We start from the raw sequence: 23,933 nt of genomic DNA, 5'->3' as shown, positions 1-23,933 counted from the left end.
TCTTATGTGTGTAGAATATCAAATTTCTCCATTTATGATTTGAAGAAAAAAGAAGTATACACGTCTTATTTCTTTAAGATAAAATATGTTTATGATATTTCAGCTCCTGTATTACCGCATGGATATGCTAACCATCTTAAAATAATATTTAAAAACTTAAGGACAATCAGTTGAATTTTACTTCCAGGTTTTCACTCATCCTGCTACTGTTGCTAAACTTCTACAGAATTTCTTGACTTGGTGCCAGTTTCAAACTGATGTTGAGGAGATAGTAATCCATGCTACTCCGATTGCTAGGTCAATCTGAACAGCCCTCTTTGAAAGCAACAGTGAACACTATCACTTTGCCACTGACCAAGAAATCTGGGCCTTTAAAAAGGATCCACATTTCTTTGTTTCAATTTAAAAAAAAATCAAAATGCTGGAACTATCTGCAGCCAAAGTCTCAAGATGGCAGAGTGGTGTCAGCCTTTGGCTTGATTTGAAGAGATCCAAATGTAACCTCTTTCTATGTTGGCACAGTGCATCATTTGGTACTCAAGCATTTGACAGACCAGATACCTGAGGTTGGAGGTCCTACCCAATGGGAACTGCTTCCAAATCTTTACCCACCTGAGGCCCAAGATTATGACTGGAATCATGGGGAGCTGGTCAAGGAGGGGGGGGTGTTGTGGGGAGTTAGGACTCACACATGGCCTTAGCACATTCCCCTTCTTTGTGTCGGATCTTCTGATCAGTCACTGAGTATCCCTAACGAAGGGACTCTTCTCAACCATCTGGGAGTGTGCAAACAGCCCTGAAAAGTAGATTAATACCAGCCACAACAGGATGAAATTCTTAAGGGAGCATTAATTACCAACTTAAGGAGTTCCTTTTGGGGGACGAAGGTCTGGGGGGTTGTCTACAGGCATTCATGCCACAGAGCTAATTGAGAAGAATTCAGAATCCCTCACCTGCCACCCGCCTGCCTGACTCTAGCAGAAAATACTACCAGAGAGAAAAACAGAATTGACGAGCAGAATTTAATGCTGTCCATGAGGAATGTTTGGAGATAGGAGTCGGGTCATTTACTTGGGGGCAAGGCTCATGCATGCTCCCCACATCAGTTCCAATTATGTCTGGTGGGAGGCTTATGGAAATTCCCACCAAACTACCAATCGGGGGCCCTCCAAACACGAAGCCTAAAAACAACCATGTTGTTTGTATCTCATGGGGTTATCCCTCAAAGGCAGTTAATGCCTGATTGAGGGATCTGACTTGGGAAGAAAAGATTCCATGCAAACCAAAGGAGTAGCCAATGAGAGAGTTGATACGTTTTAATTTTCAAAACTTATTTGAGGAATGTTCCTTTAGATGCGAAAATAGCTAATGTAACTGCTTTATTCAAAAAGGAAGGGGAATAGAATACAAGAAACTGCAGGACAGTTAGCTTAACATCTGTCATAAGAAAAATATTGGAAGATGTTACTGAAGGCATTATAACAGACATTTGAATATTTTCAAGGTAGTCAGGCAGAGCCAACATGGGTTTGTCAAAGGAAAATCATGTAAATTGTTGGAGTTCTTTAAAAAAGTATGCTGTGCTATAAGTAAATGGGAATCAGTGGATGTATGACTTTTCAATTTCCTGAAGGCATTTGGTAAGGTGCCACATCAAACAATATTGGGGAAATAAAGGCTCATGTTGTAGAGGGCAACATATGGCATGTATAGAAGCCCTTTCCTGATGAAAAGCTTATGCCTGAAACATCAATTCCCCTGCTCCTTGGATGCTGCCTGACCAGCTGTGCTTTTCCAGCACCACACTCTCGACATGGATAGAAGATTGGCTGGCCATCAGAAAGCAGAGAGTAGGAATGAATTGGTTTTTTTCAGGCTGGCAGGATGTCATGAGTGGTGTGCCATAGGGCTCAGTGTTGGGGGCTCAACTCGACAATTTAAAGGCATTGTACATTAATGTAGGATGTTAATGTGTTGGGAGAATTCAATGAAGGTCTACTAGACTAATACCCGGAATGAACAAATTGCTTTATGAGGAAAGAGAAACAAAGAGCAGAAAAGAAGGGGAGGCAATAGCCTAGTGGTATTGTCACTGGATTGTTAATGCAGAGACCCAGCTAATGTTCTGGGGACCTGGGTTTGAATCTTGCCATGGCAGGTAATTAAATTTGAATTTAATAAAAAAAATCTGGAATTAACAATGTAAGTAATGACTGTGAATCCATAGTCTATTGTCGGACAAAGACCATCTGATTCACTAATATCCTGGAGGGAAGGAAATCTGCCATCTTTATCTGGTCTGGCCAAAATGTGACTCCAGATGAACAGGAATTTGGTTGACTCTTAACTGCCATCTGAGCAAATGGCACTCTTGTATATTGGTATGTGAGAATACTTCTAGGAATCTTAATCTAACCACAATTGCTAGTACACTTATGTGTTCTCTCACTCAATTTAGGTCTAGTGGGACTTTTTTTGCTGTCTGAAGTCCACATACTAGCAGCAGCTACAAACTACCGATTGGTAGTTTGGTGGGAATGTCCATGAGCCTCCCACCAGACATAATTGGAACTGATGTGGGGAGCATGCATGAGCCTTCAATCCTGAAGAAAATTTTAACCGTTTGACCGAGGATTGGCTTGTTTTGGGGTTTTTCTGTGGGCTGACCAAGGGTTCCTCTTTTCAGGAGATGTCCTGAGTGAGGCTATTGCTATTGCCTTCAGTTAAGTGGTATTCCCCAAGCTCAGACAGACTGGTGAGGATGTCCACTTTCATCAGAATACTCTACATCTCCTTTACATCTCATATTCCACTTGCCGCATTTTCTAATGATAAAGACAGTTGTTTGAAGTCTAGTAGGGCTTCAGCAAGTGAACACTTTTACATGTTTACATCATTAGTCCCACATACAAATGGTCTCTCAGCACCACATTAAGGGTTAAACCAAAGTCACATGCCTCTGCCGATCATCTTAACTTAGTCAAAATTCCCAATATGGATTCTCCTGGTTCTCAAATTGCTGAGTAAAACATCCTCAGAATTTGAGGAGGCTTGGGGTTGTAATATTCCTTAAATAAATCCATAAACTATTGGAAGATTTTAGCATCTGGTGCCTGAGGAAAGGTTAGGTTGCCAATACGAAAAAAGCTGTGGGTCCACAACCTGTCTTGAGAATTACTCATTGCTTTTCATCTGCCCCAATATCATTTGCCCAGAAAAAAGATGCATTCTTTCCACATACTTCAAAGACAGGTTCGAACTGTCAAGCTTCCCACAAAACAGCGTAATGCTAGAAATGCTATCTTCAACTCAACAATGTCTATTGTGAGCAAATTCTTCAGGGGCGTGCTTTTCTCACATTGCCACAAAATAGCTCAATAGACAATGGCATTCCATCACCAAGTCACCCTTTGTTTGCACATGGAGACTCCTTGACACTGATCCAGCTCCCCTCGAGCCTGTTTTCAGAGCGAGCAGGATGTCTGACAATCCTGTTCTTTTTTTTAAGGAGAGTCCTTGTGTGTACACATACACACATGCGCACACACACACACACACACACACCCCTAATCCAGCTCCCTCAAGAGCCAGCTCTCAGAGTGAACAGGATGCCAGACACTCGTGTTTATTTTTTGTATAACCCCCACACTACCGCCTAACTGTGGAAGTGCTTATTTTTTCCCCAGCACCCATGTGTGTGTGCAGGTGTGAGACACAGTGAGAGACACAAGGTGCACTAATCTTTATTCAATTTCCACCACCAGGAAGAAAGGAAACACCCGAGAGGCCTGTGACAAGCAGTGCAACAGTCCTGTTCTTTTTTTTAAACTGAGGAGACTCAATCTCCTGTTTATTTTTCTTTATTAAACACATTACAAAACAGTTTACTAAAAACATTTACAGCTGTACACAAGAGACAGCAATTTTACAAGGGAGAGGAACACTCCTGTTCTTTTTTTTTTACAAGCAATGCCCTTCTCTCCGTTTATTTTTTTTTCCTTTTTTTTCTTTTTTTTTCTTACCCCCCCCCCCCCCCCCCCACACACTACCGCCTAACTGCGGTAGTACTTATATTTTTCCCAGCACCCATGGTGTGTGTGTGCAGGTGTGAGACACAGTGGAAGACACAAGGTGCACGAATCTTTATTCAATTTCCACCACCAGGAAGATAGGAAAACACCCGGGTGGCCAGTGACAAGCACTGCCCTTCACATCAAAGGGCAATGCTGCTTGAAATCTGTTTTTTTTTTCTTTTTTTTGGGCAATGAAAACTCCTGTTTATCTTTTTTTTCCTTTTAATGCTCTGTTTATTTTTTTTCTTTTTTTTCCCCCACGGCGGTAGTGCTTATTTTTTCCCCAGCACCCATGGTATGTGTGTGTGTGTAGGTGTGAGACACAGTGCGAGACACAAAGTGCACGAATCTTTATTCAATTTCCACCACCAGGAAGATAGGAAAACACCCGAGTGGCCAGTTACAAGTACTGCCCTTCACATCAAAGGGCAAAACACTCCTGTTCTTTTTTTTTGGGAGGGCAGGGAATCCCTTGTTTCTTTTTTTTTCTTCTTTTCTTTTTTTTTTCCTCTTTTTCTTTTTTTTTAACCCCCACACTACCGCCTAACTGCAGTAGTGCTTATTTTTCCCCAGCACCCATGGTGTGTGTGTGCAGGTGTGAGACACAGTGAAAGACACAAGGTGCACGAATCTTTATTCAATTGCCACCACCAGGAAGATATGAAAAACACCTGAGTGGCCAGTGACAAGCACTGCCCTTCAAAACACTCCTGTTCTTTTTTTTTTTCTTTTTTTTTTCTTTTTTAACACCCAAGTGGCCAGTGACAAGCACTGCCCTTCACATCAAAGGGCAATTTCATGAGCTAATTTTTTTTTCTTTTTTTTTCTTTTTTTTCCTTTAACCCCCACACTACCGCCTAAGTGCGGTAGTGCTTATTTTTATTCCCCAGCACCCATGGTGTGTGTGTGTGCAGGTGTAAAACACAGTGAAGGACACAAAGTGCACAAATCTTTATTCAATTTCCACCACCAGGAAGATATGAAAAACACCCAAGTGGCCAGTGACAAGCACTGCCCTTCAAACCAAAGGGCAATGCTGTGTGATCAAAACAGTGAAGGGGAGGGTAAGGACTAAATCAAAATAGAGTTGGACAGGGAAAAACACTCCTGGTATTTTTTTTTTCTTTTTCTCGAACCCGCCCACTCCTGTTTATTTATTTATTTTTTCTTTTTTTTCTTTTCCCCCACACTACCGCCTAAGTGCGGTAGTGCTTATTTTTTTCCCCAGCACCCATGGTGTGTGTGTGCAGGTGCGAGACACAGTGAAAGACACAAGGGGCACGAATCTTTATTCAATTTCCACCACCAGGAAAATAGGAAAAACACCCGAGTGGCCAGTGACAAGCACTGCCCTACACATCAAAGGGCAATGCTGTGTGATCAAAACAGTGAAGGGGAGGGTAAGGACTAAATCAAAATAGAGTTGGACGGGGAAACACTCCTGTTATTTTTTTTTATTCAATTTCCACCACCAGGAAGATATGAAAAACACCCGAGTGGCCAGTGACAAGCACTGCCCTTCAAAACAAAATCCCCTGATTACATTTTTTTTTTCTGTTTTTTTTTACCCCCACACTACCGCCTAAGTGCGGTAGTGCTTATTTTTTTCCCCAGCACCCATGGTGTGTGTGTGTGTGTAGATGTGAGACACAGTGAGAGACACAAAGTGCACCAATCTTTATTCAATTTCCACCACCAGGAAGATATGAACAACACCCGAGTGGCCAGTGACAAGCACTGCCCTACACATCAAAGGGCAATGCTGTGTGATCAAAACAGTGAAGGGGAGGGTAAGGACTAAATCAAAATAGAGTTGGACGGGGAAACACTCCTGTTATTTTTTTTTCCAGTTTACAGGGAGATGAGGAATCTCCTGTTAATTTTTTTTTTAAAATCCTCTGTTTATATATTTTTTTTCCCTTAACCCCCACACTACCACCTAAGTGCGGTAGTGCTTATTTTTATCCCCTGCACCCATGGTGTGTGTGTGCAGGTGTGAGACACAGTGAAAAGACACAAAGTGCATAAATCTTTATTCGATTTCCACCACCAGGAAGATAGGAAAAACACCCGAGTGGCCAGTGACAAGCACTGCCCTTCACATCAAAAGGGCAATGCTGTGTGATCAAAACAGTGAAGGGGAGGGTAGGGACTAAATCAAAATAGAGTTGGACGGGGAAACACTCCTGTTATTATTTGTCAGCCAGGGCTCTCTGATTGGACCAGACTAATAGCCCTCGTTAGAGAACTCATATTCTGAAGTCTTGACTTGGCTGATCTCATTAAAGTAGTTACGTCAAGACTCTCACCAACTGCTCGCTTGGTGGATTCGGTCCTAGTCAGCTGCTTGAATAAAGCCTAACATTTCAGACCAATGAACTTAAATCGTTAATCAGAATCTTGGCAATCATAAAGTTAAATACCTTTATCTGCCTTTTTTGTGTTATCCCAATTTTGAAAAAAGCACAAGTAAATTTAAGACAACTGAGTTGAAGTAAAATGTGTTGCTATTTTGAATTGAAATAATGGAGAATGGTAAGGATGGAGTAAGGTTGTCTATAATGTCTGCTATCCTGTTGGATTTTACATAAAACTATGGTCTCATTTTAGTTAATATATACTAAATTTATTTGTAGACTAAATTTGATAAAATTGCCTTGTCACCAGTTTCATTTTAAGTCCCAGGTTTCAAGTACTCACACAGAATGATTCCAAAGTAGTGGTAATTTTGTCTTATGGGATTAAGTTACATTTGTTTCCTCAATATGCATTATTTGAGAAGAACTCTGCATATGTTGCTTAAGTTATTGATTAATCATTACAGGGTGTGCAGATTGGTTGCAGTCTCAGTGCTAAAATAACATTTAAAATGGGACTTTTGCCATAATTAGAAGGTATAAATTTGAGGTATTGATTTATTGTTTCACTTTACACAATTAACTTTCTTCTCTTGGATGAGTGTCATTTTATTGACCACTATATTGGTATGTATCATTGAACCAATGAAATCAGAGGTAGTTTGAACAGACCCACAATATTGTTAGGAATAAAGAGAGGAATGTAAATCATAACATTTCATTTTATGAAGGTGATGTATTATTGCCCTGTAAGCATAACCGTCCCTTTCCTTTGGGATGTAAAACCTGTTAAAATATACAGTTTTGATTAGCCATTTTTCTATAAGTTAACTTCATAAAGAGATTAAAGGATGTGGGGACAAAAAGTGAGAAAAGTGTACTGAGTTGGATGATCAGCCATGAAGGGTTGATTAGCCTATTCCCGCTCCTATTTTCTGTACTTCTATGAAGTTTGTTAAAACATGGAAAAAGAATCAGAAGGGAAGATAAGGTGGAAATGTCCAATGCATCAAATGACAAAATAAAACCAACCTATAAGTGAATCGTGAGTTTTGGATAATCACTGAATTTGGTTGTGAACTTGCAATTCAATGTGTAACTTCTGAAAAAAAAATGTCGACTTGAACAACTATCTGATATACATATATCTTTCTGTTTCAGATGTTGTTATTGCTGTAAATGGAATTTGGATACTGGCTGACACGCTCATGATCAAAGGTGTCAAAACAATCTACAAATCCATTTTTGTAAATCAGTTAAATTGTTTTAGATAAAGTGTTGAATTTAGTAGATGTTCTTTACATAGTTAGATTATATTTAAACACGTGACCCAAATGTCAATGAGAAATAATATGAAATTGATCAAGATATCCCAACACACTTGTTGTATAAATTGAACATGAAAATTGTTTGTGGGTCCAATTCCTCTGCCAGCTTTCCTCTCGCCTCTCATTTTCTGAAGCTGTTGCCTCCAAGATTCTGGAGTCATTGGGGACAATTTGTACCTTGTTTGAGTGGCTATTCTTTATGTGCATGCTTTGTTGCATGTTGATTGAAGGCAAAGTAGCACGGCTCTAGATCCAGGTCATGTAAATCAGCAAGTTTTATTGAGCAGTATTTAGGACTGAGAACGTCAAGTGACTTTCTGCTCCATAATCCAGTTACCTAGGAACTTAATGATGCTCACTGGCTAGGGGAATCAAATCGTGAATTTTTCCGACCCTGCAGGATTTTTAGATAAACTCTTCTATGGGAAAAACAAATCAGATTGTACATCTAACTTCTATTATCAGAGGTATTGGGGACGATTTTTAACTTGCATAAAACTTGCATACAGACTTGAATGGAAATGTAAATTATGTGATTCCTGTGACTGACAGCAGATTGGTTACATCACCTTTATAGTCAGGAGGTAAAGTAAATATCTAACCCAACAGTTCTGTCTAGAACTGCACGTCTAGAACATGCATCTTCTGTATATGACCCTGGGTTTGAAATTTTATTTCTTTTTTGGGATGATTCATTATCTCTTCTGTAGATGGTGCCTTTTTTCTCCGGATTGTGCCCTGGAGTTACATTGTATTTCTCACAAGTAAGTGCTAGTATTTTATTATTGATTCATCTTCTAATTTCTGTATAGTATCTGGCCATGTAATTGGGTTAAATAAGAAATGTTTTGTGGTATTGTTTATTCAATATAAAGGACTGATGTTTGTAAAGGGTGAAAATTTTTAACCTCTAAGAAAGATGACTGATTGTGAAATCTGGGTATGGGGAGAGAAGGAAGTTCTTGATCCGTCACCCATACAGAGAAAGAATAGAGTGTAGGAACATTCTCTTACAAGAGAAGAATAGGGAAAAAAAATTACTGAATGTAAAGTTTTTTTTGTTCCATTAAAACTCTTAATTGAATGCTTTACCGTCACACCATTCTTCAAATGCGGGATGGGGGATCTCTAGAGAGTGATTTTCTTCATCGTACCATTGCAACCTAACCATGATTAAGAGATGGAGGCTGAATTTTATGTTGTTAGTAACAACGATGCTACATTTGTGCTTATTTTTTGGACTTGAAACTAAGTTTTACTTCAGGTCCCTCAGATCTGTTTTACATTTTGTGATGCCACTGACATTATTATTTGTTATTTATTCCCACTTATTCCCTCATGATATTGATTTAAGGGTTGAAGGTGATTTATGTGTGCAGCCACGTCTTTTGATGCAAAATTTATATCAAATATTCACATAATCAGTCTCTGGAAATTTGGGAGAAAGATATTTCACTGTAAAGATCCCATATTCTCGGGAATGTTAACATTTCTTGAAGTTTGTCCCAAATTTCGGCTACAAATACTTTCCTTCAGGAATCTGATATGTCTTTGGAATTGATCTAAATGGCTCTAGATCCAGGTCATGTAAATTATTTGAGCTTAAACATTTTTGCTGAATTATATGGAACTTAGTTTGCTATATCAGGACTTCCTTTTAAATACATCTTATGCTTAGAATGTTCAGGTTTTTATAGCAGATTTAAGTATTGGCATTGTGTGTTCATAATGATCTAGGAAACATGCCATGCTTGCATCTGTGGAAGTGCATAAATACAAATTGAGATTTCAGTCTTCTTCCAGAGGTACAGGCAGCAAGATGTACTTCATAGCCATAAAAAGGATTTTTTTATTCTTTATTAAAACAATTGAAAATTGACAAGCTTATCTGAATTTGTTAAAGTACTAGGAAGAGTAAAGTAATTTAGTTTTTGAGTAGAAGTGAAGGTAATGTTAAAACTGTCATACTTGCTGTTTGATCAGTGCCAAAATGAGAAAAAAGCATACTTTTGATTTAATAATCTTTCCTATACTTCAAATCACGTATTGTAAGTATTTCAATGAATGTTTACCCATTGACAAAGATACTTCTGTTCTGTGTAGTTTACGGGGTAGAAATGTTACTGAAAATCACTGGGCTGGGACCATCTGAATACTTCACATCTGGCTGGAATCTGTGAGTATGGAACAACTTCAAAATAGTGGACAGAATAAATAATTCATAATGTTGGATTTGTAGCAAGTGCATATTATAATCCAAACCAATGCACTGATGAATTTGCTGCATTTATACAGTGGAACTGCCCTTGGAATCATTACGCTATTATTACTCTTGAGGCAATACAGGAAATTTGAATTAATGCAGTTAGAGGATGAATCTCTATAATTCCTCACTTGGATCATTTTTTGGCTGTCCCAGCTATGAAGCTATTACCACAACTCTTACCTTCTATTTGATGGGAAGTCCATCAGACTCCATTTTCAAAAGCTGACCTGGACAACATCTCACACTTTATCCTACAATTCATACAAAATTTTGTTATCTTTATCATACTATGCCAAATCCCATTCATTTCATCGTGCCTGTTCTTAGCAACCTATTTTTGCTCATGGATCTCCTATGACTCAGATTTAAATTTTTCATCTTCTATATTTCTCAACTCTATTTCTGTAATTACTCCAGCCTTACAATCATCCAGAAACACTAGTATGAAATCTTCTCAGAACCTGAATGGCATGGGCTTTGGCATGAAGTTTGGGAGAATCATGTGAGAGGTTGAACAATTCTTTACCTACATCAGGACCAACAACCTACATTTTCCAACTCAGCTCTGGATATTGAGATGAGATTCTTGCCAGTAAGCAGAAAGATCAGTATTAACAGGGATTATTATACAGTAACACCTAATCTTGAGCCGTTAATATGCAGGTTGCCATTCTATTCATCTGTCAGATGCTGAAAATTTCCAAGATGGAAATCAGAGCAGGTACTTGATGACTCCAGCTTATTGCTTGGTCCTCTGGAACTCCATCTTGAAAATCTGGTACTATCATCTCACCAATGCACCATGGATAGTGACTGCATGCACCCCACATCCACAGACACATGCATTTGACAAATGCCATTGTACATTGCCAGTCCATTTACAACATGCTTCTGCATTTTAATGCTGCACTTTGGTGTGCACTAGCACCTCTCATTGCAATCCTGCTGCAAGGAGACTTTGTGTGCAGGGACAGGCATCCAGCTCACACACTGGACCAAGCTGAATTTCAGGCTGTTCACTTCTGTCTTAGTGCTCACTTATAGTGCCTACCTGCTCACAGAGTCCCTGCTTGTCATTCCGGTCAGCAGTCATCTGTCAAAGATTTGCCTGAATGGCAACTTGTGACACCAATCTCACACCCGCAGCATATGCCAGCAGCTTCAGTGGTAAATACATTGCACATGCTGCAAGCAAATGACCATATTTCCAAGTATAAGGGGAGGAATCCTGAGTGATGTACAGGAATTAAGTGTTCAAAGCACAATAAAGCAGGGACAGCCTCCAATATCAATCCAGGAACTTGGACATGGTCAGGAGATTGGTAGCTCTCCAGCCCATGGAGTGGGTTCTGGTCAGCCCCATAGATTCAATGCAATTGGTCCAGGGAGTTGCAAGACCACAAATCAAGGAGCTGCACAGATACCAGTCAGGAGTGTGGCAGTTCATCTTTTTGGAGCTTTTCAGCTCAGTCTCTCAAAATGGAGGGATGCTACAGTCTGTCAAGAGCGTTGTTGTACTAGAACACTAGAGGGTTATCAGGGGGGCACTGGTGTGAAATGGAGAGACTGGAGAACTTAACCATGGGAATTTCAGGCAGAATCCTGGGATGCAGAGGGCATAACAGTACTGAAAGTGGGCAATTCAATATGTAAGATGGGGGAGGTGAAGGGGTGAGGAAGTGATTGCGGTCGTGTGAGAGCTTGGGGGAAGTCATAGATAGTAACAGTATGCTGGCTTCTACCGAGCATCTGGAAGACCTAACATCTGACTTGCTATGTCAGGGGTTATGGGGTGGAGGGGTGTATAAAGCTGGGATATGAAACTCAGTTAGATAAGGTGGGTGGGAAAGTCTGTGGGGTTGATGGGAGGAATAGCAGAAAGGAGAAGTTTATGTTTGGGGATTCACCTACATTGTGACATGGCAAAGTGAAGTTAGAAATTGCTGTCCAATGAGTGACTGCTTTTGCCTTTCCATCATCCTGTAAATAACATGTGCACAATAGAGATTAAAATAGCTGTAACTGCACCCATATTGTGCAGGGTAAGTGCTTCATTGTATGAGGGAGGAGGTTTTAATTGCGAGGAATTTCAAAGGATAACAGTATAATACAAATAACATACAACCATTTCTTCCAGAGTGTGATAATAGTGTTCCTGTGTGACCCCATGCTGTACAAAAATCGCACAATACAAGTACACTTAGTGTACGTGATGTAATCACATAATGGCCAACACACACTTTAAAAATTTGTGTTTTAGAAACAGTGTTGCCTATTCACCCAATCATGTTCCAGCCATTTCATGTTAACGAAAGATGAGTTATAGCAGAACTAACAGTACATTAAAACTGAAACTCGCTGCAAGCTATACGTTTCTTGTGAACATTAGGCACGAGCCCACTGTGTGCAATCCAATTTATTTTATGTCAGCACTCCTGATTAGATCATGGAAGATAACAAATAAATGCCACTAACATCTGTGATGCAGTAGTAATGTTTGTCCATTTAGAGAGATGGAGCCTACATGCCAAAGGAGCAGTCAGCTATAATTTATCCATCGCCTCCACATGGTACAGGAGCTGCTCACTTCACATCGTAGATCATTGAGAGTTGCGTAACACTAACGATGAATGCATTCTGAACTTTCCATGATGCAATGTGGCTAGACAGGGTCTGCCGCATACAGTTGATGGTGAAAAGAGAACATATATTTACAAATGTTAGAGCCAATTTCCAGTGACAAGTCAACTATGTCTTCAGAAAGTCTTCTTTCTCAATACATTTCTGGGGTTCATAGCTGGGGGGAAGAGCTTGCACTACACTGAACCTATTGTCCTTGGAGGTATGATCAGCTGACCCCAGTAATATTGCTTACAGGGCCTAAACCTGCTGAGTGTGCCATGTCCAGAGGTAAATGTACTTCAGCTTGACCTTCCATAGGCTAAGTGTGGAGAGCATTGGCCTGGCCACCTCTGGAATGTCCTCAAAGGACAGTTCTAGGAAGCCTGGGTATGTTTCCTCCTCCACCTTTGTGCCACCAGGCAGCATCCTTTTCTGTGAGGCAAGTGCACCTGGGGAGAAATGGAAGTCTTCTTCCCCCTATCGCTTTACCATTGGTGTTGAGCATCAATGGCTAAAGCAATGGAGTGCAGGGCCACACATATCCTGCAGATCCTGAGACTGCTGAACCTTGCTCTCCATGTCAACTGCCAGTCTCTTCATGGAGACAATCAGATGCTTGCATGCCTGAGGTAGCAGGGTCTCAACAAGTTGATACAGTCCTGAAGCATTGGGTTAGGTTGCCCAGTGCCACTGACAAACCTGCTTGCTGCTTCTGTATCTGCTTGGGCATTTCTACCAAGTTGTTAATTGCTGACCACATGAGGTCTTCACCTGAAGGTGCAGGAGGTAGCCTTGTCAGTGCTTCTTCTGAGGCACCTGTGCTCAGAGGTGGCAGAGGGAGCTATCTTGCAAGGCAGCACTTTTGACTGCCCACTCTGGGCATCCTTTTGATACCTGCAGGAGGCAAAAAAAGTCCTGCGACAAAGAGGTAGAATTTGTGACATGTTAACATGAAGTGCACAGTGGAGGTAATGGGAGAGGAGCACAACAATGGACTATGTGTCCTTCTTGGTCACTGGGATATGAGGTTTACACATCCCCACAGGAGGCATCCTGGTTTCCACTGGCCAGTGCCAAGTTCCTCTCCTCATAAGGAGCCAAATATTAGATACCCTGTCCCTTTCAACCTTCTTCTCGGCTATTTCCTTCAATGAAGGAAAGAAGGATCGAGTGAGACCAAAAGGGCTGACATAGCTGTTACTGCTGGTGTAGTTACTGAAAAGATAGCAAGGTGTCTTGTGAATGAGGAGGCAGTGCAGATGGATTGCAAGATTAGTAGGTTGAGGTGTTGTTGGGGTGTGTGAGTAAGTGAGGGAAGGTGTTGCATTCAGTATTGTGAGTGGTAATGCATGAGCCTTGGTGGGAGGTGCAGTAGGAAAGATAAAACGGTGGCACTTAAGCTGGTGGAAGCAAGAAGGTCATTCACTTTCTTCCTGCACTGTTGGGCATTTCTCTGCACCCTGAAGACTGCAGTACCCTGGGTGCATGTATGAAATGTACAGGGCAGCTCCAGACTGCCAGCACTTAACTGGGTGTTCAACAGCCTCTTCAATACTTCATTGGCACCAGGATGCCAGTATATGCCGGAGTATTCGGCAATGATGAGTACCTCCAGCTGTGGGGAGTGGGAGAATCAGACTAGTATTGGGGGAACCATAAGGATGTGAGAGTTAATTAATGGGCTTTCATCCCTAGCCAAGAGTTTGCTAGGCGTTAAGGAGGTAATGAAATCTGATGAGAATAACACTTAGTCAAAATATGGTAAGATTCAGCCTAGGTTTTTGCAACTCCAGACTCCTGTGCAAAGCCCTCCCTTTCCCCATTAGATTGTATTAATGGGCAAGTCAGATTTCCAAATTGCATGTACTATCTATCATGTCAGATTTCAGAGTGAAATCTGACATGATAGATAGTACTTGCAATTTGGTTACCATGGTGGTCAGTCACTGGACATTTTCACACAAATATGTGAATGTACTTTAACAAAAGAACATAAATTATTAACGCAAGAAATGAAATAAAACAGTTATATTATATCGCAAATTTGAAAGATCTTATCATAAACAGCAATATCCTCTACAAATGCTCAAGCCTACTGAAATTTCAGTCCTTTCTTCACTGTAAAGTGTCTAGCTCAACTCTCTTGATGGCTAAATATTTTATTTTGGTGACATCCTCTATTTTTACCAGATGCCATGTTGTTTGTCCATTCCTGAGACCTGCAAAACACAGATTAATTGACCTACTTTTCTTTCTGAATTCTAAAGATAGCCCAGCTCTGATTGGACTGTTAAAACAGCTTAATACTTTGACTCTTCCACAAACTTAAAAATATCCTTTACCTGGAATGAATCTTTTCATCTGAACTGAAACTGTTGGTCGTCTCTGGCCATTTGTCTCTATAGATCATAACTTTGTAAATTTTACAAACACCTTAACAATTATCTTGAACTCTGAATGTTGTATGTTATGGAATCCCCTTCTTAAACCTCTCCATAGCTGCATCTCTTTTGTTCTTTCAGATCATCATTAAAATCCACCTTTGACTAAGCTTTTGGTTGTCACTCCTAATATTTCCTTCATTGCTTTGGTATTGTTACTTCCAAATACAATTCCTTGAAATGCCCCGAGAAGTTTTTCTATGGAAAAGTAATTGTTTAAATACAAGTTCCTGAAATGCAAAAAAAAAATTGTTTGAACCTGAAAATCAAACTCAATCATTTTGCCACCATGATAATTCTGTGAGCTGTTTGACTTTCTTTTTCTTCCTTTAAGATTCTCCTTAAGACTTAGGTTTTCATTTTTTCTTTGTCCTAATGACACCTGTGAAGTTACGACATAAAAGTACATTTTTGTCAAATATTTAGGTTTGTGAGTTACAATGTAAGATAAACTGTGATGAGCTTGTGTGCAGGAACGAACTCTGCTCTGCTATTCTGGTCTGATACATTTTGGTTCAAAAATAGGCCCGTGCTTGTTGAATAATCTATATGACATTGCCGCAAATTTCTATCATCTGATTTCTATCGTCTATCTTCTCATGATTCCTTTTTTTTTGGCATATTCCAACAAGCTAAAACCTGCATTTCCATTGGATACAGGCAACGTTTAGAAGAAAACATATTTCAAAACATCTTAAATCATACAATCTTCACATACAAAACTGTCAGTAACATTAATCATTTAGAGTATATAATGGTAATACATTTAAAATCAGAAAGGACAGAAAATTTTAATTTTGCGTTTTGATCAAGTTTGCTGTTATAACTATCGCATTATAAACTTTTGTGTGTATGTGTGTCTATATGTTTGACAAACAAAATATAGTCTGGGTGGTCTTTGCTATCATTTATACTGCAAAGAAACATAAAATACTTTTTTTTACTTTAGGTTTGATTTCTTGGTCACCGTATTTGCATTTGTTGGAATAGTGGTCTTAGCTTTTGATATGGAACCATTCTATTTCATCGTCATCTTGAGGCCACTTCAGCTGCTAAGGTTAGTAACCAACTCTTGACTCCGCATGTATTACTTTCAGATAAGTGATTCTGCTTTTTTAATGTATAAAATATCAACTTTTTGAAAATCGACTTCAATTTGAAGCAAATATGCTCAGTTTTTGCTTCTAATATTGTCATTTAACATTCTTTTTCTTAAGACCTTGTTTTGAATAGTTATTTTCTGGGCAAGTAGACAAACCTTCCCAGTTAAAAATGGGAGCAATTTTAACAACTAAAAAGAAACACCAAAAAATATCAATCTTCAATCAAAGTGATAAACTCATTTTTTTTCAGATTGTTTTGTACAAAAAAATTAAGATTTTCTATGATTAAATGGTAGAAAGATTCAGTATTGTCTCCTTTTGAATTACTGGGCTGAATTTTTAAATTGCTGTGAACGCAAACTGGGGTTGTAGATCAGCCCGTTATATTGGTGGTGGATCTGGAAAGTGCTGGCTAAGACACCTTTTGAATTTCTGCAGCACATATTATAAATAACACACATAGCTAATATTGAGCGTCGGTAGTGGAGGAAATGAATGTTTATATGATTTGGTGCTACTTGAACAGGCTACTTTAGCCTAGATAGTGTCAAGCTTCTTGAGTGTTGTTGGAGCTGCATGAATAAAACTTTCCACTTGTCAGCCCAAACCTGGATATTGTCTAGGTCTTGTTGCAATTGGACATGGATTGCTTCAGTATCTGAGGAGTCATAAATAATGCTGAACAATGTGCAATCATCAGCAAACATTGTTTGAATGATAGCAGAAAGATCACTGATGCAGCTGATGGTGGTTAGATCCAGGACATCACCCTGAGGAGCTCCTGCAAAATTATCCTGTGGCTCAGATAACTGATCTGTAACAAGTGGTACTGTTTTCCTTGTGCCAAGTATGATTTCAACCAGTAGAGGATTTTCTCCTGGATTTCCATTGACTCTAATTTTGATAGAATTCCTTACTCCCACTCTCATTAAAATGTGGATCTGATGTCAAGTGCTATCACTCAATTCACATCCAGAGTTCATCTCTTTTATCCATATTTAAACCAAGGCTATAATGAGATAAGGAACTGTGTGGACAGAGCAGACCTCAAACTTAGCATCAATGAATAGATTATTGCTGAACAAGTTGTGCTTGATAACAATGTTGATGACATCTTCTGTTAATTTCGGATTGGGAGTAGAATTGCCAAGGGGTCAATTGACCAGTTTGTATTTGGCTCAATTTTTGTGTATCAGGCCTAATTTGGATTTTTTTTTTACAATGTTAGATACATGCAAGTGTTGTATCTGTACTGAAAAGGCTTGGCTAGGGGTGTAGCAAGTTCTGGAGCATGTATTCAGTGCTGTTGCTGTCAGGTCCCACATTTCTTTGCAGTATCAATGCCTCCAACTTTGACATCATGTGGAGTGAATCAAATTGATTCCAGACTGGCATCTGTTATGGATCATTTACATGGTACATCTGGCTGAAGGTTGTTGCAAAATGCTTCAGCCTTGTCTTTGGCACGGACATGTTGGGCTCCCACATGGCTGAGGATGGGGATGTTTGTGGAGTCTCCTCCTTCACGGAGGTGTTTATTTTCTACCTCACTCATGACAAGACTGTAGAACATAGACCTGATCCATTGGTTGTGGATTGCTTATCTTTGCTTATTATTTGATGCTTATGCTGTTTAGCATGTAACTAGTCCTGCTTTATAGCTCAACCAGATTGTTGCCTCATTTTTAGGTGTGCCTGGTGGTGCTCTTGGGTTATCTTCCTGCATCTTTCATTGAGGCACGGTTGATCGTCTAACATGATGTTAATGGTGGAGGGGATGTATGCGTTATAGGTTGTGTTTGAGTACAGCTCTCCTGCTGTTGATGTTTAACAGCACATCATGGATACCTAATCTTGTGTTGTAAGCTCTATTCGACATCTATTCCATTTAGTACAGTGATAGTGCCACATGACACGTGATGGGTGCCCTTAATATGAAGATGGGACTTCATCTGCTTAAGGACCTAACGGTAGTCACCCTTACATACTGTCATGGACAGATGCATCTGCAGAAGGCAGATTGGTGAGGATGTGGTCAAGTATGTTTTTACCCCTTGTTGGTTCCCTCACCACCTGCCTTTAGAGTCAATTTAGCTTTTATGTGAAATGGGACATTATAAGCTCACTCAGTAATGGTCTGGTCTGCCAAGCCATATTTAGTGATCGCATTGAAGATCCCCCCACCAACATACATGCTGTGCCTTTGCACCCTCAGTGTTTCCTCCAATGTGATGTTCAACAGCAAAATGGGTGTTGAATGGTAATCAAAATGAGGTTTCCTGGACTATGTTTAGCCTTAGCCATGACCCTTAAGGGGGTCCAAAGTCAATGTTGAGGACTGCCAGGACAATGCAGGACAGGACATACTCAGGGATGATGATTTTTTTTCTCTCTGGGACGTTGTGTTTAAGATATGCTTCCATGAGCATGACTTTGTCAGTTTTGCTTGGCTCGTCTGGAAGAAAGCTTTCCCAATTTTAAGACTAGGCCACAGATGTTGGTAAAGAGGACTTTACAAGTTTGACAGATCTAAGTTTGCCATTTTCATCTAGTATTTTAGTTGATGTCAGCTCTTCCACCTGGTTTCATTCTTATTTTTTGAGAACTTTTAGAGATTGGTATAACTCACAGACCATTTTGGAATCAGCTGCATTTCTGAGAGTCTGGAGTCACATGTAGGCCAGGCCAGGTAAAAGCAGCAGTTCTCCTTCACTGAGGGACATTAATGAACCGATGGGATTTTATGACAATAGCTTTACAGTCATTATTAGCCTTTAATTCCAGATTTAATTAAATTCAGTTTCCACCATGTGCCATTGTGAGATTCCAAATTGGGTCCGTGGGATATTGTCAGAAATTGCTGGAAAAACTCAGTAGGTCTGGCAGCAGCTGCGCAGAGAAAGCAGAATTACCATTTCGGGTTGAGTGAAGCAGTTCTGAAGAAGGATCACTGGAAATGAAATGTTAATTCTTCTTTGTCTCCACAATATATTTACCCCCAATTTAATGCTCAACTGGCAATTAACTGAGGAAATTGTGAATTAGGTTATTTTACCTGAAATAATTAAAAAGTTTTATTTAATATATCACCTTGACATATTAAGAGTCTAAGTTGCTAAATTAACTTTATTTTGCAGATTATTTAAGATTAAACGGAGATACAGAGATGTTCTGGACACAATGTTTGAATTACTTCCCAGAATGGCAAGGTATGGCACATGTCTTTATGTAATTTTTAATTTAAGTACTTTACTACAAAGTGTAATGTTTTCCCTATGCTTCCCAGTTTAGGGTTAACACTCATGATCTTCTACTACTCGTTTGCAATTGTGGGAATGGAGTTCTTCGGTGATGTTCTCTATCCTAACTGCTGCAAGTAAGTCCATCCTTGGGAATAAAAATACTTAACTGTAACCTATATAGATTTTCTGAGCAACTCAAAAATTAAAACTCTTTGATTCCTCTTGTTACAATCCCCGTAGAAATGAATAACTCCTTTAAAAGAAAGGAACATAACCTAAACACAAAGAAGACTGATGGGTAAAATTTCATTTTTTAGAACTTGTACATTAACAACACCAAAATCAACATAATTAATTTAATTAACAGGTAAAGGATATGTCAAATAATGAGGTAAATTTTACTTTAAATGGTGAATAAAACTAAGGTACATCATACAAAACTGTGAGTAATCCTTCTTCAGCATAAATGGCAAAAAACTTGCTACACAATCTCACAGCCCTCTATTACCGAGATGGAAAATAAGTTCCTTTACTCAATCAGGTAAGCCCAAAGTTCCTTTAGATCTCACCACTTATAATTTCCACAGACACCCAAAAGGCATATCTTTCCAATCCTTACATTCAGCTCTCAGAACCCAGCTTTTGGATCTCCTTGCCACAGCTTCAGCTGCCTTACATCTACAACATCCAGTTTTTGTTCTATCCTGAACAACTTCTCCCTGTTTCTTCACCGGGATCTCTTTGTTTCCTGCACTCCATCTGTTGAATTCAAGCTATAATTCAATGTCCTAATTAACTGTTTACTAAAATAAAAGCAATTTACTGCAGATGCTGGAAATCCGAAACAAACACAGAGAATACTGGAAAAGATCATCAGGTGTGGCAGCATTTCAGTTCTGAAAAAGTCATAGTGGAACTCTGTTCTTCTGTCCACAAATACTTCCAGCTACTGACAAAGGATCAGTTAGACTCGAGACGTCAGCTCTTTTCTCTCCTTAAAGATGTTGCCAGACTGCTGAGATTTTCCAGCATTTTTTTCTTTTTGCTTCCAGCTACTGAGTTTCTCCAGAATTTTCTGTATTTGGAATGTCTATTTATCCTATGATTTAGTTCTACAGCAACCAAGATCACATGAGTACTTCTCAGAGCCATAAAGTCACGTGACCGGATATATCTTGGTTTCACCTTGGACATAAAGGGCCTTCCCAAAAGAAAACATGGGTTTTGTTCCTCAAAGTAGAAGGTTCCAGGACCTCTCTGCAAGTGCCCCTCAGGGTAATGTCTGAGTGCACAATCATCTTCAGCTGCTTAATCAATTAATTTGTCTCTATGATAATGTCAAAAGTGGAGATGATTGCACAATATTAAGCATCATTTACAACTCCTCAGAGTCTGAAGCAGTCCATGTCCAAAAGCAGTATGACCTGGACAATATCCAGATTTGGGCTAACACGTGAAAAGTAACATTTGTAACACACAGGTGTGAGGCAATGACCATTTCTAATAAGAGAAGATCTAACCATAGCCCCTTGACAGAAGCATTACCAATGCAAACTGTCATCATCCTGTGGGGGATAATTAACCAGAAATGGAATGGGACTAGCTATATAAATACTGTGGCTACAAAATTAGGTCAGAGGCTAGGAATTTTGCAGCAAGTAACTCACCTCCTGGCTTTCTAAATGTAAAAGAAAGTTAGAAGAGTGATGGAATACTCCACAACTGCTTGGATATGTGCAGCTCCAACAATATTCAAGAAGCTTGTCAATACTCATTGACCATGCGTCCTGCTTAATTGGCACCACATCAACAAACATTCACACCCTCCACACTACTGCTGAGCAGCACCAATTTGTCGCACCTATAAGATGCAATGCAGAAATTCATCAAGGCTCTTTAGCATCTTCCAAACTCATAATCACCACCATTTGGAAGGATAAGGGCAGAGATACTGGAACAACAGAACCTACAAGTTCCCTTCCAATTCACTCACCATCCAGACTTGGAAATAGTCACTATTTCTTCAGTATCGCTGGGTAAAATTCCTGGAACTCCATTGCTAATGACATTGTGGCATACCTACAACAAACGACTTAAGTGTTTCATGAATGGAACTCTCAACTGCTTGTGATCAGCTTACTCCACTAATTTGTTACAGTCTGTCTGTCTAGTCTGTTCCATGTCCCTGCAGTTTCTTATTCTGCAACTTGCTGATGTTGATAGGATATTCTTTTTTGTTCTAGTGCTGAAAACATTACGAGTTTATTTAGAAAATGAACTATCATAGCAAAAGTGAAAGATTTATTCACTAAAGATAACAGCATCCCACCCCCCCCACCCCCAATTACTCTCCTTCTCTGTGGTGTTGCACAACCTGTTGGTTAAAATATATTCTCAGGCTGAGCCATTGCTTGCAAGATTGACATTTATTGCCAGTCCCAAGTAGCCTGAGGAGGTGCTGGTGGGCCACCTTCATGAACGTTTGCACGTTCTCCCCGTGTCTGCATGGGTTTCCTCCGGGTGCTCCGGTTTCCTCCCACAGTCCAAAAATGTGCAGGTCAGGTAAATTGGCCATGCTAAATTGCCCGTAGTGTTAGGTAAGGAGTAAATGTAGGGGTATGGGTGGGTTGCGCTTCGGCGGGGCGGTGTGGACTTGTTGGGCCGAAGGGCCTGTTTCCACACTGTAAGTAATCTAATCTAATCTAATCTAATCTAAACACTGCAGTAGATGTTTCCTGTAAAGATTTGATATAAAAGAATAGTGTTCATTCTGAGATTCAGGAAACAGTCAGTGAGCAAACTCAGTAGCAGTTGGACAGCTGAGGAGATGGTGGATAAAGCATAAAATGAGGTGAGTTGGGTGCATAGCACAGAATCTAGGAATGGAGCAGACAAAGGCAAATTGGAGTCTTTTACAAATATTACACACTTTGAGAAGGCATTATTTCAAGTTTTAGTTGTTCCAAGTACATTGATTCAGTTAGGACCTATAGTTAAAACACTGTAGGAAATGCATATTTGAGCACCCTGTCAAATGCAATTGCATATATTTGTTGGCAGTACAGTTAGCTCACTTAAAGAGCTGATTTGTTTGTCCATTTCTTCCATTGCCTTTTGTTAGCAGAGAGCAAATCTGCTTTCTGTAATTAAAATTTCATTTCAGTGTTTATTATTATTGTACATCTCCTAACTCTCCACTATACCCTGGCAGACAAAATGAAACTTTTTCTTTGATTTCCCATGGTCTTACTTGATGTTTGTAGACAATGAAACATCTTGACATTGAGCACTTTACTTAATACCTCCTGACAAGGAGGGCTGCCAAAACTTCCAAATCTATCTGAGGGGGTCTGTAAGTTGCCCTTAGACTTTGTAGGCTTGTGAGTTGAGCCTTCTTGCCATAGGGTGCCACCTTGTAGCATCTGTGAACTGAGGAAGCACCAGGAAGAATTTTTAATCAATCAGTTCGCCTTCACTGAGTCACAGACTACTAAACATGATGTAACAAACAGGAAATATAAATTTCATTTTAATCATGTGATAGAAGCTGATAGTGCTGAGCGAGGGTGCTATGAAATTAGAGGTGCTGACTTTCAGGCAATATGTTGAAGTAAGATATCATCTACTGTCTCAGTTGGACACATTACAGTACAGGTAAAAAAGTGATCGGAATCTCTCCAGGTATTCTGGCCATTTTTTGTCTTTCAACCAACATTGCGCAGATTACATACTTTGTTTAGTTTATTGTTATCGTGCATATTAACCACTGAGTTTCCTTACATTAGGGCAATATTAGTTCAAAAGTACTTCGTTTATTGTGTAGCACTTTCAATAATTAGACAAGAAAAATCAAGCATGCAGGCATGTAAAGGCTGAGAAACATTGAAATTGAGCTCTGTTAAAATGCCCATATATAAGGAATATATTTTCATTGAGTTCATAAAGATACTCTATTACATCAGACACTTTGATCCATTAGAAATCACTGAAATTGCAAGAACTATCCATTTACATTGTAATATTGCTGCTAATGCAGTTTCAACCTCCTCTCCTAACCCCAAAAGGTTCATGGAATCTGTATTTTAATGATGTACTAAATCATAAATACTGCAGCTAAATGGTGCTTTACCACAGGAGCCTAATTTTTATGTTGCAGCAATGTTAACATTTTCCAGTATGATAACAATTCCAGCATTTTATACAATGTTTTCATTTTATGATGTGTTAGCATCTAATATACATTTACAGAGAAAAATATAAAAAATGAAAGATTATCAATGCTACTTGCATCCTGGTTTGCCATCAATGAGAATTCTTCAGTATGATTGGCTGAATATGCAAATTGATAACATTACTGTTGCTGGATACCTGGAGATCCTCTTGATTTGGTGCCAGATGTAAATTAATGCTAAGATGGATGCCACAGAAATTGCAAGATCTTTATACATGTTTTTTTCCAAGCCTGTCAATGAGAACAGTCACTTCACTGCTTACTACAAAC

The 23,933-nt window shown here is 39.5% G+C and overlaps 1 protein-coding gene across 2 annotated transcripts in view; it reads left to right on the top strand.

Annotated features, from left to right (window-relative positions):
* Positions 1-23,933, top strand: part of tpcn1 (two pore segment channel 1) — a 111,157-nt gene that overhangs the window by 65,524 nt on the left and 21,700 nt on the right. For both annotated transcript variants that reach the window (XM_072587359.1, XM_072587358.1), the window contains exons 15-20: positions 7,592-7,648; positions 8,469-8,522; positions 9,862-9,934; positions 16,037-16,144; positions 19,328-19,399; positions 19,477-19,566. In XM_072587359.1, the coding sequence (XP_072443460.1) occupies positions 7,592-7,648; positions 8,469-8,522; positions 9,862-9,934; positions 16,037-16,144; positions 19,328-19,399; positions 19,477-19,566 (454 nt within the window). The remainder of the gene's footprint in view (positions 1-7,591; positions 7,649-8,468; positions 8,523-9,861; positions 9,935-16,036; positions 16,145-19,327; positions 19,400-19,476; positions 19,567-23,933) is intronic.

The sequence above is a fragment of the Chiloscyllium punctatum genome, chromosome 17, assembly GCF_047496795.1.
Source record: "Chiloscyllium punctatum isolate Juve2018m chromosome 17, sChiPun1.3, whole genome shotgun sequence".
NCBI classification, from domain to species: domain Eukaryota; kingdom Metazoa; phylum Chordata; class Chondrichthyes; order Orectolobiformes; family Hemiscylliidae; genus Chiloscyllium; species Chiloscyllium punctatum.
This window is presented reverse-complemented; position numbering and strand designations above follow the sequence as displayed.